Source organism: Asterias rubens, chromosome 7 (genome assembly GCF_902459465.1).
Source record: "Asterias rubens chromosome 7, eAstRub1.3, whole genome shotgun sequence".
Taxonomy (NCBI): Eukaryota; Metazoa; Echinodermata; class Asteroidea; order Forcipulatida; family Asteriidae; genus Asterias; species Asterias rubens.
In genome coordinates this window covers 7366329-7383537 of record NC_047068.1, presented here as the reverse complement: position 1 = coordinate 7383537, position 17209 = coordinate 7366329, and the positions used below count along the sequence as shown (strand labels likewise).

At 38.2% G+C, this 17209-nt stretch overlaps 1 protein-coding gene across 3 annotated transcripts in view; it reads left to right on the top strand.

Moving 5' to 3' along the window:
• LOC117292228 (fibrillin-2-like) overlaps nt 1–17209 on the top strand; it is a 68698-nt gene that overhangs the window by 38000 nt on the left and 13489 nt on the right. For all 3 annotated transcript variants that reach the window (XM_033774201.1, XM_033774202.1, XM_033774200.1), the window contains 20 exons: nt 767–880; nt 1280–1393; nt 1689–1802; nt 2591–2704; nt 3420–3533; nt 4101–4214; nt 5028–5141; nt 5821–6048; nt 7440–7553; nt 8218–8331; nt 9047–9160; nt 9961–10074; nt 10624–10737; nt 11109–11222; nt 11987–12097; nt 13259–13372; nt 13940–14053; nt 14621–14734; nt 15251–15478; nt 16681–16800. In XM_033774201.1, the coding sequence (XP_033630092.1) occupies nt 767–880; nt 1280–1393; nt 1689–1802; nt 2591–2704; nt 3420–3533; nt 4101–4214; nt 5028–5141; nt 5821–6048; nt 7440–7553; nt 8218–8331; nt 9047–9160; nt 9961–10074; nt 10624–10737; nt 11109–11222; nt 11987–12097; nt 13259–13372; nt 13940–14053; nt 14621–14734; nt 15251–15478; nt 16681–16800 (2511 nt within the window). The remainder of the gene's footprint in view (nt 1–766; nt 881–1279; nt 1394–1688; nt 1803–2590; nt 2705–3419; nt 3534–4100; nt 4215–5027; nt 5142–5820; nt 6049–7439; nt 7554–8217; nt 8332–9046; nt 9161–9960; nt 10075–10623; nt 10738–11108; nt 11223–11986; nt 12098–13258; nt 13373–13939; nt 14054–14620; nt 14735–15250; nt 15479–16680; nt 16801–17209) is intronic.

Sequence of the window (17209 nt, the reverse complement as noted above, 5' to 3'; positions counted from 1 at the left end):
GGATGTTTCCATCCTAGCAGAGTCTTTCACGAAAGCTTACGAAAAAGAACAATATTTATTTTTTGCATTTATTTGTATTGATTTTTGCATTGATTTTTGCATTGATTTTTTACCTTTCAAAAGTATTTGTGATTTGAGATGGGCTTTGGCAGTGACTGAAATCCTAAACACGGTACATGTAGTTGGACTATTGAATCTTAAGTCAAAGGTTTGGTTTTTTGTTAACATATCTGGTGCCTAAAACAGGACTTGAACCCACAACTGTCTGCATTTCAGTGTAGAATTCCTAAAGTGACAACAAAGTTTGTGATGATTGGTGACCGAATACTATAAACCACAAGGGAAACTCACTGGGTAAATTTGAAATGAATTGGGGTTGAACAAAGAAAATTGATTAGAGTGGGACTCGAACCAACAACCCGCTGATTGACGTGACCCTTAAACGTTGATATTTGATGGTCTTTAGGATCGAAGCAATTTATACACGGGTGTGATTATAACATAGCTTTCTTTCCATTGATTGCACCGCCGCGTGATGTGGCACAACTGTTCCAGCCGTTGCTCTCGACCAATAGGAATGAAGAAACTGTCCCGCTCACAACCGGTTATAAACACTGGTCATTATCAAAGGTTTAAACACCCCCACGTGACGCGCTCTCCACCAATAGGAATAGTGAAACTGTATGAGGTATTTATGAATGTGAATTGAATTGAATTGAATCGAATGCTGTTAACATGAAATGTCAATGTCTATGTGTCTTGACAGATTCGGTGGAATGCATGAGTGACCCTTGCCGTAACGGTGGGACGTGCTTCGAAGGGGACAACGCATACTTCTGTCAATGTGCACCGGGTTACATCGGTAGCAACTGTGAACTGGGTAAGAATGTTATTGACATGAATTTTTTTTTTTAAGTTTACTTGCACAATTTGAATCATACTTATTTCAAAGTCTCTTAAAAAGTCAGCAATATAAATTAAACTTGCGTTGAACAAAGACAAATTTAACCAATAACAATAACCAGAGCTGGACGTCAACTTGCGACCTCCCGATTAACGTGCCGGCACTCTACCAACTGAGCTACCTACAACCCCAGCCAAAATGCTTGGGCCATCCATTCGCAACGTGACTATAAACATTGTATCCTCAACGATGATGTGAGACCAGACCACGCAATGAGGGCCAACATCGATAAGATATGGCCAGGATTGTAGCCCCACTATTTGTACAAATTGGGGACTTTGTAACTGTTTAAGAAACACTTTTGATTAATCACAGATAAAAACGAGTGCGAGAGTGATCCTTGTAAGAACGGTGCCTTGTGCCAGAATTTCATCAATCTTTACAACTGTGTCTGTGCTGCTGGCTTCACTGGGGTCACATGCGAACAAGGTATGTAAAAAAGGGTTCCTTACAAACAAGGAAGGATGTTCTGGCACATACAGAGCTGTGGGGACTTTTTCACAATCGGGAACTTTCGGGAACAACGGTCTTCCCGGTGTTTTCCTTTTTGAACTGGCTCCACACAAGGGTTTTTTTTAGTAAAGGGAATAATAGAACAATAACACCAAGTCTCCACAACTCTGGCTATGTGTGCTTAGCAAACACGTCTCTAAGCAATACTTTCTGTCATGAACTTGAGCCTAGGGTTTGATAAATTCATAAATTCTCTATTTTATTTGGACAGATATTGATGAATGCTTCAGCGACCCATGTAAGAACGGTGGTGAATGCATCAATGAGGTGAACTTCTACACTTGCCGCTGCACCCCGGGATGGTCCGCCACTAATTGCGATGTCGGTAAGTCAAAGTAAATTCTCGTACACGCTGAAAGGAAACAATTTTCTTTGGTTAGCCATATCCTGACTGAGAGTTACAGCAGCTTTACCTTGTGGACCACTCCATCAAAGGCAAAGTATTCGTTTAGTTTTTTGGAAACACTTGACTTTTTAATCTTAATGAAGTATAGATATTTACAGTTAAAGTAACGTGTGAAAAATGCATTTCAGAAAGTGGTAACAATTTTTAGATGTTGCCAAAAAATGAAGCGGTTATGCCCATGCAGGAAGAATTATCCACAATCGAAGAAACGTTTCATGCAGAAGTGTTTTTCTGATTAAGATGTGTTGAGTCCCTTTCTCTAAAGCCACATTCTTGTGTAGGGATTTGTTTCTCAAAATATTATACATTATAAAAAGCTGCAGTACAGTACTCTTTACCAAGTAAGTTTTTATAGTCGTTATCTTTTGTATTTACCAAAGGTATACCTCCCTCTATTAAAGTTTTCCCCCTAAACCCTTTTTCTTTTTAGGTTGTTATATTATATGAAAGAGAATTTATTAAGCAAGATATTTGTAACTCAACACCCAAATTTTTGGACTTTGATAAGCATTTGTACTTGGGGTTACAGTGCCATATCCTTTAAAAAATGACAAAATCTGACAACTCCTTGGGTAAGAAATTGTGAGGATATGTTTTTCTGCTAGCTTCTTGTTCTGTTGTGTTGAAAAGAGAGTTTATAACTTTTAATTTTATTGATTTTTTAATGATTTCATTAATTTGTCTTTCAATCATTGTTTTGTCTACAGATATTGACGAATGCCTAAGTAATCCGTGTTTAAACGGCGGTCTATGTAGTAATGGAGAGAGTCGTTATACTTGTACCTGTCTGGCAGGATGGACCGGAGCCCGCTGTGATGTTGGTAAGATAAATAGATTAAAACATTCCATTGATTCACAAGAAACCTCTACTTTTTTTGTGGGTGTGTTTTTCTCACAGATCATAGACCTTTGAAAACACAAGTTGTGAAACTGGAGCTTTGTCTATTGTTGAAACATAAATAATGCATGGACGCCATTTCAGCCAGCAAATGTTCTATCATTCATAGCAATGGTTATTGTCGAAAGAGTTGCTTGCCAAACAGGCGTCCAGTGCAAATTTCACACTTGAGCTCCAGTTTCCTTTAATTCGCCTTGGACTCTTAATGTGGTTTTCTATAGCACCATAAGAGTGTCAAGGCTCTGTTAAGTCCATGTTAGTTCCTACGGCAGAAGTCACCTAAATGTCGGTTGTCAGTAAGGATGACTCAATAAAATCGTGCGTGTGATTTCTCGAAATCTCCTTAAGCCTTCAAATTTTCTTGAAAGAATTAAAGAAATCACCAAAGGGAGGAAGAAATAGTTGAAATTGTGTCCTTATTACCTGTCTATAACATATTATCATTATTGATTTGACATGTCAGATTATAATCATTTTAAACTTAGTCGTTCGTGGTAACTTTCAGTTTAAATTGTTGGAACATGTTTTCTTGTCAATCTAACATTTTAACTAACAAGCTTCCTGCAATATCCTTTTTTTTCTTGTATCCAAATCTCAACTTCAATAACGTTTTTTTTTTTTTCCTTTGATCTTTTCAGAAATTGATGAGTGTTCCAATTCACCGTGTCGTAACGGAGGAACATGTACTGATTTAGTCAATGGGTATTCATGTAGTTGTCGTGCTGGGTTCACCGGTCCCACATGCGAGGGAGGTAAGTGTGATGTTAACATTCATTCTTTGATGTGGAATCAAGAGATCTTTGTCAAGATCTCATTATGTGTTTTTCACAGGAAGTTACGGAGGTCTCAAATGTATTTTGCCTTCTCAAAATGTTATTTGGTTTCCCCCTCTTGGAGAGAACTGAATATTGTTTTGATGATATGAAATATCAATTGGAGAGAAATAGACATTATTACTTGCAAATACAAACATTTCGTTACCTTGAAATTTTGTTTTGATCCCTTGAAATGTTATTTCGTTCCCTCAAAACAACATTTGGAGAAAACGGAATATTTTTTTTTAATGGAATGAAATATAAAATGGAGGGGAAAATTTGTTATTTGCAGAGACAAACTAAGCGGTGCAACTTTCCAAATAGCCGCAGCTTGTTTACATTTTTAATGAGATTCTTTTGGTTGTGCAATCTCGATTGTGATTGGTGAATCCTTGAAAGGGATTAGGGTGCGGACTGACCATTCACAGCCTATCTGGGTATTCTTTTTTTATTTAAATTGAAGTAAGAAAATTATTGGGAATTGTGTTTTATTTTGTCTTGCAGATGTGGATGAGTGTGTATCCCAGCCTTGCCTTAACGGAGCCACCTGTTTGAATGACATTAATCTGTTTCAGTGTCAGTGTGCGTCGGGTTGGACCGGAGACACATGTCAAATAGGTAAACATGGCTTGATTTCTTACACATATAGTGCACCTGTATCCATCACAAGTGATGCTCATGGCCCATGGAAAGAAATATGTGTATCTAGTGAAAAGCAGCGGTGAACAGTGGGTTTTCAGAGCCTCTTCGAACTTATGATTATATGACATGTTTGGATATTAAGAGGCAGAATGTTCCAAAGTAGCGGACCAGTGAGAGAGTTTTGCGGTAACATGGTGTGAATATCTTGTTTTGAGTAGTGTTGGCTCTGAAAAGAATAGGTGGTTGATTTTCAGAATCAACACTACTCAAAAGAGATATTTACATGGTGTTACCGCAAACCTCTCTTAGGTATAGACATTTATCTCGCTGCCACCATCTTGGTCATGTTCCCTGTTTCCAATAACAGTAATGAATGGTAACATTTATTGCGCATGGTACCATACTATTATTTCGTCCAGCCTCAATTTGGTGGCAATGAGTTGGATTGTAGTAAAATCAAGATGGCCACACCTTGATAAATGTCTATACTTCCACCTTACAAAGTTTCAGATCCTGTGTTGTTGTTTTTAAATGTTGTTTTGGCATTTGGTGCTGTAATGTGGCATTGTGTTGCCCCCTCGCATTATGTCTTAGTGTGTTCTGAAAATCACAGGAATTCTAGACCAAATTGAGGGCGAATGATGTTGAATACGACAATGATGTACTTTCCCTTAAAATTTTTAAACTGGTTCATTCAAATGGATTTTTCGAATAGTCACCCAAATCGGTTTTAGACAAAGTTATGAATGCCACTTATGCAACTTTTCTGTACTTTTTATTTATTTCTAGATATCAATGAATGTGCCAGTAACCCCTGTTTGAATGCTGCTGCGTGTACCAACCAAGTCAATGGATTTCAATGCACCTGTGAGGCGGGTTACCAGGGAGTGAGATGTGAAGCTGGTACGTATTGCTCAAAACTTTGTCTTTTCAGGGGTTTTTCCCTCACAATTCCAGAAGAATTTGGCGATAATTATAGAGACATTTTTACAGAGAATGCTAATTTTGTCTGTGTCTAATCTTCACTCACTATATATCAGCTGTTGACAAAGTATCAATTTTCATTCAACCAAATCAACATTGTGAAATATTTATTTTGTTTTGATTGTATTTTTCACCCTATTTTGTTCAATAAGATATGGTTCTCTAAATACACACAAATTAATAAAACTGTTTACTTCACATTACTGTACATTTTGGGTGGACTGATTGGTTTTTGCATAAAACGCTCACCTTCCAACCCCTGAGGCCCTGGTTTGATTCCCGGTTAAAGCCTTATGCGAGTAGAGCTTTGCGTCGATTCTGTCCTATTCCACAAGGTTTTTTCTCCTGGGCCTCTGGCTCTTATCTCAGGCTGTGCTCCGTGGTCATATATAGTATGATTTGGCAGGCTGCCAATGGTGCTCTCGTTAGCCTTTGGCTTGAATACATTGTAGCGCAACCTTCACTATTAAGCTTCTCAGCTGCAAGTAAGGATAAAGAGCCTCCCAAACTATTATATTCTAAAGTTTAAGGGTTTGAACAATTTACAAAACTTGTTGCTGTGAGTTACCCAACTGTCTTTTTTCCCTCCACTCATTAGACATCAACGAGTGTGCCAGCAACCCTTGCCGCAACGGTGCCCTCTGCGTTAATCAGATCAACATGTTCATGTGTCAGTGTGGACCCGGGTGGACGGGTACGACTTGCGAGATGGAGCTCGATGAATGCGCAAGTGATCCGTGCTCCAACAGCGGCGTGTGCGTTAATGCAGTCAACAGGTACATATGTGACTGCGCTCCCGGATACTACGGAACTAACTGTCAAAATGGTAAGATATTCTGCTTCACAGGGATGAGGACTTTTATCTGAATAATCCATTTTTCAAGTTAGATTTGAATAATGTCTGGTACAATGACTTGCTTAATAGTCCCAATGTACCGCTTACATTTGAATTTCTCAGACTATTGACCCATTTCGCCTGACGTCATCATAAGAATAATCTTGGATGCGCCATTTTGGTGGTCAATGTCAACGTGTGTTATTCTGTGAAGTGCACATTTTAAAGTGACGCAGCGTTTACACGTAGGCCTATTGACCACCAACATGGTGAGGGTGGCATCAGTCACCGCGTGTGATGCGCGTGCAAGGGGTCAATAGAGACAGGAGCTATGTCACATGGTTCAGGGCAAGCTTTTGTATAGCAACCTCCAGATGAGCAAACCCTGGTACCATTGTGTCATACACATCCAATCAGAATGGGTGTATGGGTGTTCACTGTCTCTTACGTAACTAAGCAAAAGCTTGCATGCCCCTCATTATGTGACAAAGCAACTGAAACGATAGTCTGAGAAATTTAAGTGGTAACTTGTGATCAACACGTCATAATGTACCAGAAACTATTCAAATCTAACACGCAAATGGATGGTTCTAAGTCCACTTTCATGGAGCTGCTTGAAAGCACTAACAGCAGCTGAGCAAATTAAAGTTATGTTTACCAGAATAATGTTACTAGCCAAACTACCATGTAGCAAGTCCAATTTGTGACTGGTACCTTTCTTATTTCTGCTATTCAGCAGAAGTTAGTTAGCTATATTTTTCGCTTATAAGCAGCTGTAAGAAGTTGGCCCTGGATGTCTTTGTGTCTGCTAGGTGAAATAAATAATAGCTGCTCCTTTCTATAGATTTGCAGCAAATTGTGCTCTTTGAATCTACCTAGTGCTGAGGATACTGTTCCAAAACGCGCTTTGAAATCTATATTTCAAGGCGATACTTAAAGGCAGTGGACACTATTGGTAATTACTCAAAATAATTATTAGCATAAAACCTTTCTTGGTGACGAGTAATGGGGAGAGGTTGATGGTATAAAACATTGTGAGAAATGGCTCCCTCTGAAGTGCCATAGTTTTCGAGAAAGAAGTAATTTTCCACGAATTTGATTTCGTCTCGAAATCAACCATCTAAACGCACACAACTTCGTGTGGCAAGGGTGTTTTTTTCTTTAATTATTATCTCGCAAGTTCAATGACTGATTGAGCTCAAATTTTCACAGGTTTGTTATTTTATGCATATGTTGAGATACACCAACTGTGAAGGCTAGTCTTGACATGTACCAATAGTGTCCACAGCCTTAAATGTTGGAAACAACATCATTTCAATAGGCCTCCTTAGATCTGGATCCAATGTTTCAAACCTGATTGACTGATATTTTTCCTGTTTTAGAATACAACGAGTGCATTTCTAACCCATGCGTTAACGGCGCAACGTGTCGTGATAACGTAAACTCCTTCATCTGTGACTGTGCTGCAGGGTATGACGGATCCAGATGTGAAATCCGTAAGTACAGATTGCTCTGGAATGACCAGTGCCCAGATTTGTTGAGCTGCTTAATTTTAGGATTTTGAAACCTTTTGTGAATTAAGTTTTTGGCCATGACATGAATCCCTACGCTCTGTGAATGAAAATGTATGTAAAAGTGTAAATGTATGTGGAAGTGTCATGGACGAGCACTAAAGAGCACCGAATTCAAAATCTGGTGTGTCTGATCAGCAGGGTGTGGGTTTGAATCCTCAGCCGTGACACATGTGTCCTTAAGAAAGACACTAAACCATTGCTTCATCCTTCGATTGGGACGTAAAGCTGTTGGTCCCATGTGTTGCGTAACACATGTAAAAGAACCCAGTGCACTTATCGAAAAGAGAAGAGGTTCGCATTGGTGTTCCATCATTGTTTAATGTAAATCTGTGGACGTTAATGTTTTGTGTCGTACAAAAAAAGCCCAAACCCTTTATTCCCTTAAGCGAATTGGCCAAATATGGTAACCGCCAACAGTAGGGGTAGAAAGCCCATAAATCACCAGAATGTTGATCTGCAGATTCAAGTCCTGCTCTTGGAAAAAAAATGTTCTTCGTTCAACCCTTGTCACACATCAGTGTTAGAGTAAAAACTAAAAATTATACAAATTGCTCTTTTTAAAAATATTTTTCTGTTTACTTTTCAGCTATTTTTGAGTGTGCCAGCAGCCCCTGTGAGAATGGTGCTACATGTACCGACGGTATCAACATGTACACTTGTGCATGTGTGTCTGGATTCACGGGCATCCACTGCGAGATCAGTAAGTACTCCTAAAAGACGCTGGACACTATTGGTAATTGTCAAAGACCAGACTTTTCACTTGGTGTATCTGAACGTGTGAACGTTATGAACAAAACCTGCGAAAATTTGAACTCAATTGGTCGTCGAAGTTGCGAGATAATAATGGAAGAAAAAGTACCCTTGTCACACAAAGTGTGTTTTATTCAGATGCGAAATAAATCAAATTCTTTTTACTGAGAAATAACTTCTTTCTCAAAAACTACACTACTTCAGAGGGAGCCTTTCTCACAATGTTTTATACTACCAACAGCTCCCCATTGGTCATTACCAAGTAAGATTTTATGCCTACAATTATTTTGAGTTACTACCAATAGTGTCCAGTGCCTTTAAAGCTGGATTTAAAACTTGACCTGGTGGGAATAGAATCTAGATGAGTTGCAGTAGTTCTGCGATTAACCCATGGTGTAATGACTCAACGTTTCGAGATCCGAATGTATGCACTGCCCCAATGAAAAGAAGATTTGACTGTTTGGGCGTACCAAGAATATTAATAAAAATAGATATAAATGGTTTGTTCAAATCCTGATGGACAAATCCTGAGATGATTTTACGTAAGATGATGACATCCTGAAATAATATATCTCTTCGGGGGACGACATCTTAAAGTAAGATGACGTATTCCTGATATATTTTATCTTGACAATAACCCAATAATCTTTTTTTCTGTCTTGTAGATGTTGACGAGTGTGCCAGCAACCCCTGCGCTAATGATGGTGTCTGTGTGGATCAGATCAACAGATATGTTTGTGCATGTACACCTGGATGGACGGGAGTCCAGTGCTTAACGAGTGAGTTCCCTGTCAGGCCTTAATAAATAAATAATAGGGACAAATGTTAGGATAGATGCGTTGCAGAAGGCGGCGCTATTGGGAACAGCGAGAATCCTGAGAAAGACCCTTGAGTCGTAGCCCGACTCCAGGAGTTACCTGCACAAAAGAAAATATCATCTTTCTTTTGCGTGTGTGATAAGATGAAATAACAATAATAATTAGAGATTTATATTGCACAAATTTCTGAAAGAAATTCAAGAAGTTTAAAAAATATTAGATAAAAAGTACTGGCAAAATACTTACTACTAAAAGTTCTACACACAAGCAAAGTCGCATAAAAGCAATATTAAAAGAAAAGTCTTCACTTTTTCGCTTAAAACTATCAATGGATTGAGAGTGTTGAATGTCAGGTGGCGCCCGATGAAAAGGACGTGTCACCCAATATTTATAACATTTTGATATGGGAAAAGATAAACACAACTATTGTACATAAACACTAACCCACGGCACCCTCAGCGAGGGGTCACTTTTGAGATGCTGGTGGCAGCAGACACAATTAACGGTCCTTTTTTTGCGGCTCTGAGCATGCGCGCACATGGTCAGTTTTTCACACGTAGGTCTGAGCACGCGCACTACTGGCGAGAACTGTGAAAAAGGACCGGTCAAAAGTCTCCAATTGCCTTTGTGCCCTTTGCTTTTGCTGTTGTGCCCTTTGAGAAGCTCAGTACCTTTGCAGTCTTGTATTGGGAATATTTAATTAATTTGTTCATCCTAAATCACAAATTACATTTTTTTTTATTGTGTTTTATTTTTTGCAGACATTAATGAGTGTGCAAGTAACCCATGCGTGAATGGAGGCGTCTGCAATGATATCGTCAACGGTTATGAGTGTAGTTGTACAACAGGCTGGGAAGGAGCCAATTGCAACATAGGTAGGCTAATTATGCAAATTTATGTACACATTTTTGTTCTCAAATTTTGGGTTATTACCACAGGATTTGTTTTGAGATGACATATAATAATAATGATAAATAATATTTATAAAGCGCCTTTTACAAAAGTTACGAAGCGCTGTACAGTAACTACGATTAAACACAAATTGTAAGAACTTAGCTTAGCATAAAAGTAAATGAGCCTTTAACATGGCTTTGAAGGGTTCAAGAGATGAAGCTTTATGAAAATAATGACTGTAGTAACTTTGTGAACTCATGTCTACCAAGCAAAGCTGTAGTGCTCTAAGGTTTACAGGATCTCAGTGGTTGTTAGAACCTAGATCAAGAACAACACGATACGGAGACCGCGCTTTTGCCACAGGTGCTCCTGCCCTGTGGAATAAGCGCCCCGTCGCACTACGTAAAATACCATCACTCCGCAACTTCAAGAAGGAAATAAGTAACACCTGTTCAAAGACTTTACATTGGGTTCAATTTAACTATAACTATTTTATATCCTTTTTCGTCTTCTCCTTATTTTTGTTATAGATATCGATGAATGTGCAAGCTCACCGTGTCAGAATGAAGCCATATGCAGTAATGGGCGAAACATATACCTGTGTGTCTGCCAGCCTGGATACACTGGAGCTAACTGTGACATTGGTACGTTGGCACCCCTGAAATTTGATTGCATTTTCAGAACCAAAAATGTCTAATAGACCTTATCCATATTCATGTCATGTTGCCGCCATCTTGGAGTTAAAATGCTGTTGTAGAGTTTTCTATTGCAACGTCACAGCCCATGTTTTTGCGAAACTGAGGTTGGAAAACTTTGGAAAGTCATGATTGCAAAACAAAAACAGATAAGCTACTATTTGTAACAATGTTACACAAATATCCCAGAGTTCTTGGCTTCAGAACCAAAGTTAATGAAATGAAAAGGGGACAAAATTCTACACAATTCGAAAAACACAACAATTTCTCAACAGATCATGTTTATTCAAGTCTTGGTTTATTGTGGTTTTTTTCTTCAGATATCAACGAGTGTGGAAGTTTCCCGTGTCAAAATGGCGCCACTTGCCTGGACGGAGTCAACAATTATGAGTGTCTTTGCACCGTTGGGTACGATGGCTACAACTGTCAATTTGGTACGGTTTTAAAAATGTTATAATAGAGCAGTTTCGCATGTTTTATTTATTAAGAGATGTTAAATTTGCGTCTGGGATAAAGAGTATTAATTTTTTTTTCCCCATACACTGATGTGTGTTAGCACCCTATACTCAGTACTTTCCTAAGTCCTGTGATAAAATATCACAGGCATGTTACTCGGGTGGGATTCGAACCCACGACCCTTGCAATTCTAGAGCAGTGTCTTACCAGCTAGACTACCGAGGTTGCCCAGTAGCTAGAGGCAGTTTTTGCCTCAAGTTTTATTTACTTATTTATTTATTTATTGAAAACTCTATTTGGGGAGAGTGTTCTTGTTCACATGCTGGACCATCTCTTTGGAATGCTCTCCCACTGAACCTCAGACTAGTAGACACTCCAGCTTCAAAACTAACTTGAAAACTCACTTGTTCCTTAGCTTTAAGTACGGTCGTTAGCAGAGTTCTTATTTTTATGGGCCAGGAGTGTCCTTCTGACAAACATGGCGTACATAAGACATAGATATAAGACATAAGACATAAGAAACTTTGTTACTCTCCGACAAATTGCATTGCTCAAACAAGTTTAAAAGCACCACTTATATCAAAAAGTTACAAAGTTACAAAAGGCAGATACAAATATTGAACACAAAACAATACACAATAAATATTAATAAATATCCAGTATTATTATTAAATTTGAGGGTTATTAATTGATTAATTTTTAAATTTTAATTTGATTGTTGTTGTTGATGTTCTGTTTTCAGATATTAACGAGTGTGGGTCCAACCCCTGTATCAATGGTAACTGCAATAATCTGATTAGTCTATACACCTGCACATGTTCTGCCGGATGGACTGGTGATAACTGCGCTGATGGTAAGTACCTACAGTAACTTAAAGCCATTGGACACTTTCGGTACAGAAAAAAAAAAAAAAAAAAAAGTTCACAGATTTACAAATAACTTACAGGGTTTACAGAAGGTAATGGTGAAAGACTTCTCTTGAAATATTATTCCATGAAATGCTTTACTTTTTGAGAAAACATTAAAACAATATCGATTCTTGATATCGAGAATAACGTATTTATTTTGTCCGGAAACAAGGGTGGGTTTTCCCGTTATTTTCTCCCGACTTCGATGACCGATTGAGCCTAAATTTTCACAGGTTTGTTATTTTAGATAGAAGTTGTGATACACGAAGTGTGGGCCTTGGACAATACTGTTTACAGAAAGTGTCCAATGGCTTTAAAGGTACATTACAGAATTGTTTTTTGCGAACAAAACAGTGTAAGCACTTTATGTAATCCACCATATACATAAACTGACAAACCTGTAGAAGTTTGAGATCGATCGACCATCTGGGTCACGAGAGAAAGTGAAAAATCTATTAAAAACTTTGCATTGCATCGATGCTAAAATGAATAAAACGCTCTTTGAGCAATAAACTCCAAACGCAAAGTTAGATTATTTATTTCTCATCAAAATGACATTTCAGACAGAAATATTTTCCTTTCCATATGATAAAGAATGTTGTTTGTGTTTTACTCTGACACTGTTTAAAGATAGTGGACACTATCGGTAATTGACAAAGACCAGTCTTCTCACTTAGTGTATCTCATCATATGCATAAAATAACAAACCTGTGAAAAGTTGAGATAAATCGGTTGTTGAAGTTGTGCAATAATAATGAAAGAAAAAACACCCTTGTCAGCTTTCAGATGCTTGATTTCGAGACCTCACCCCTAAACTTTAGGTCTCGAAATCAAATTCGTGGAAAATTACTACTTTCTCAAAAACTACTCCACTTCAGAGGGAGCCGTTTCTCACAATGTTTTATACTACCAACCTCTCTCTATTACTCGATACCAAGTAAGGTTTTATGCTAATAATTATTTTGAGTAATAACCAATAGTGTCCACTGCCTTTAAAAGCACTGTATACTCAGTACTCCCCCCCCCCTCCCTCCCTCCAACCAGTCCTCTGAATAGTTAAAACAACATGGCCATCTTGACCACTTTAAAATTGTGTTTGTATGTAGATATTGATGAGTGTGCAAGCAATCCTTGCATGAACGGCGCTACATGCACCAACCTGGAGAGCAGCTATCGCTGTGAGTGCGCTCCTGGATGGACTGGATTGATGTGTAACATAGGTAAGCAAACGACTCCATCAGCTATGGAATGACCCCCTTAAATTTGTTAGTTTTTGTTTTGTTTTTTTTCCATTCATACTTTCAGAGAGATAGATAATGATTAAAGTCACAAGTATCCTTGGTTTGGATGAGTTGGTCTATGAAAAGCGTTTGTAAAACTGTTTGTGATGAAATGAATTTGGTTAGAAAGATTTTTGAAAAGTAGAAAATTGTTATCCTCCCAAAAATATGCTTTGAAATGGCATGGTTTTCCTTTTACTTTGCAAACACGGTCGGCCATTTTGTGGAGTTGGATGAGTTGGTCTATGAAAAGCGTTTGTAAAACTGTTTGTTATGAAATGCATTTGGTTAGAAAGATTTTTCAAAAGTTGAAGATTGTTATCCTCACAAATATGCCTCGAAATGCAAACTAACATGGCCGGCCATTTTGTGGAGTCAAAAATTTGACATCAGAAAGCGCGGTACAATAAAGAATCCATTAGTTATTAAGAAAGCATTGTCACTGTTTTAGCCAATAAACACCAATTTGTCCTTGCAGAGTTTGACTACTTGACTTATGTTTTGCAGATATTGATGAGTGTGCTTCAGCGCCTTGCCTTAATGGCGGTGCCTGCTCTAACCTGGAGAATCTGTACGAGTGTGTCTGCCTCAACGGCTTCATGGGACTCAAATGTGAAATAAGTGAGTTTTTTATCTTTAGTACACGATACATAGACCTTTTCGCAAATACCGGGGCACGCGCGTAAAGCTTGGAATTAGGTGCATTGTGGTCTAGCTGGTATCCAAATTTGATCCATATATCCCACAATGCACCTCATTTAACAGTCTGCGCTTGCGCATTGGTATTTGCGATGAGGTCTATTGTTGTTTTTTGAGTGCCCTCTTTGTTTTACCCTTCTCTGTTATTCCGCTTTCAAATATCTTAAAGATCAAATTGAACGAAAACTAACGTTATTGTTCTTTTCCTATAAAAAGGTTAACGACTGCTTTGATTACATACTTTAGTAAAACTCAAAATTGTTTCATAATGTTATGAGTAGTGTCTTACAGGTCACATTTTCAGGCAATTTTGATGCACTGTTATGCAAGAGGAATAATTTGGCAGCACAAAAAGCATTATATTTATTGTAAGTTCCCCCCCCCTCCCCCTTATTGTAAGTTCGAAACTACCTTAACTTTGTAAAAATAAATGCTGCACTTTTATTTTTGATCGGAGGACATTTCATTATTACTTGTCTTCTAATGTAGATCTGGATGAATGTGACAGTAACCCGTGTCTCAATGGAGGTCTATGCTTCAATGAAAACAACGCCTTCGTCTGCACATGTCAGGCTGGATATACTGGAACAAACTGTGAAAGAGGTAAGCCATTTTTTGCTTTTGAAACGACTTGGAAACCTTCTCAATCGTTTTTGTTTTCTCTCCTTCCACAAATCGTTGTTTAAAAGCGTTACTCAAAGACACTTGTTTTATATTGTTGTGCAAATTTATACATTGATGGATTGACTATAGATTTATCAGCTATTGATTATCAGTAATTTGCATTAGGTATGCGGCGATAAGCTCACCCGTGCATCGCGACGCACCTGCTTTATAACAATTGATAAGTTGTCCGCGATGTAAAGAATCATGCACCATTATCTTTCGTGCTAGCGCCCTTTGTTGACAAGTTGCCCGCTGTAATTTTTAAAAACAATTTTTTTTTGAATGTTAATAGAGGCATAATGAAGATATTCCTTTAGTATATTAATAACCTGACAGAAGAAATGTAGCAACAAAGCTGATTGTCTGGCACTGTTTCCTGTTCTTTCACTTTTTATCACATAATATAGAGATCTTTTTGATTGACTAACTTATGTCCTGTTAATTTTTCTATAGAAATTGTTGAGTGTGATCAGAACCCATGTAAGTTTGGATCGACCTGCATCGATCAGGTGAACTCCTACACCTGCGTCTGTGCCAGCGGATACACCGGCTCAACCTGCGACTTCAACATCAACGAGTGCGCCAGTAACCCGTGTGAAAACAGCGGAGTGTGTAACGATGAAATCAACGGGTTTAACTGCGTCTGCCCGGATGGGTACATTGGGCAGTTTTGCCAGATTGGTAAGTCTGAAGATGAATGGCAGGGCAGTTTTATTGTCGGAAGTTGAACAAGCGGTCAGGAAGCTTGGAATTTGATCAGCTACAAAAATGTTTAAGTCATTTGTAACAGACAGTTGAAGTCAGTAAATGTATGACACCATTTAATTGTCACGAACTGCATACGTGTTTACTTTATGAAGCCATTTTATTCTGCCGGTGTGTTGCAGAGGCATGTGACCGAAGTGCAATTTAGGTCACCAGCTGTTTATATGCATTGGTATACGTTTATTTTTATCAATATAAACCACCAGGGAAACGGACTGGGTAAATTTTGAAATGATTTTTGGGGTTGAACAAAGAATTGACTAGAGTGGGATTCGAACCATCGACCTCTGGCACGTTAATCCGGAGGTCGTTAGTTCGAATTCCACTCTAGTCAATTCTTTGTTCAACCCCCCAAAAAGTTTATTTTTATCCTGTGCTATGAAATTTAAAAAGTAAGCATCACTGCTCAGAAGTTTAACTGTGAAATGATTTGTTACAAGTTTTGACTAACTTGTGCTTTTCGAAGGTTATTGTTTGTACACTTACATTCTGAAAAGTAAAAAAATATTATAAGTTATCACACAAGCGCGAGTGGAATACAGAATATTATAGAACGCTGCTGCGTTCCATATCCAATGAGGTCGAAGGCTGAGTTGGATATGGGACACAGACGCGCTATATTTGTTCGTATTCCACGAGCGCGCGTGTTATAACCAATTTATCTCCCACGTGCAACGCACAAAGTTTAAAATTGCAGAACGTTATTTCGCGATGAACAGCATGCACGCACACAAAGTTTAGAATGTAATTTTCACACTGTCTGTATACGGAGCGTGACACATTGACACTCACAATACGCACTGTGTAATAAAAACAGAGGAAGTAGGGTATAAAACAGAGGAAGTAGTATGTATGTTCTTATTCCCCTAGTAGTTTGAGCATCTGATTGGTGGATTAGCGCGTACTGGAAGATAAATTTGTATGTATGTATACAAGTCTTCAAATCATTTCTATGTTTTGGGTGTTGTTGCTTTGGTTATACTAAATAGTCTTCTAGGACACCAGCACTATAGCGCTTAGAAAAGTAGTACTAAGCGCAGTATAAGTGTATATTATTATTACTATTTAAAAAAAAATGTTTTAAGCCCCTCGTGATTGCCTTTTCATCTGTTCTTCAGATGTGAACGAATGTGAGAATAAACCCTGCCAGAATCAAGGAACGTGTACGGATAACTTTGGGACAGCAGGCTACATGTGTTACTGTCACCCTGGATTCACTGGTATCCACTGTGAAGAAAGTAAGCAGAAAACTATTGCTTAATAGTCATGTTTTATCTGCTAAGCAGAAAAATTAGGGTATTGTTCCGAAAATCGCATTAACATTTAAAACTCAAGGGGTTCTCAAAAGGTGGAATATCCAGCATTTTTTTTTAAAACATAATCTCTGATAATCTGGATCCAGATTTCAGACTTTTTTGTCAGCAATGACTCTCAACCCTGGGTTTATAAAAAAATAAAATCTTCATCATGAAAAGCTTTAAGGGTTCGAGATCCTTCTGTAGATCAAGTTTTTTGCCATGATATGAATCCCTACTCACTGTGAATTAAGATGTTTGTAATCAATTTAATTTGACAGAAGGTTCAGATTCATGTCATAAAGTTCTTTTAGAAAAAAACGGAAAATTACTGAGCCATGTTTTCAGAAGA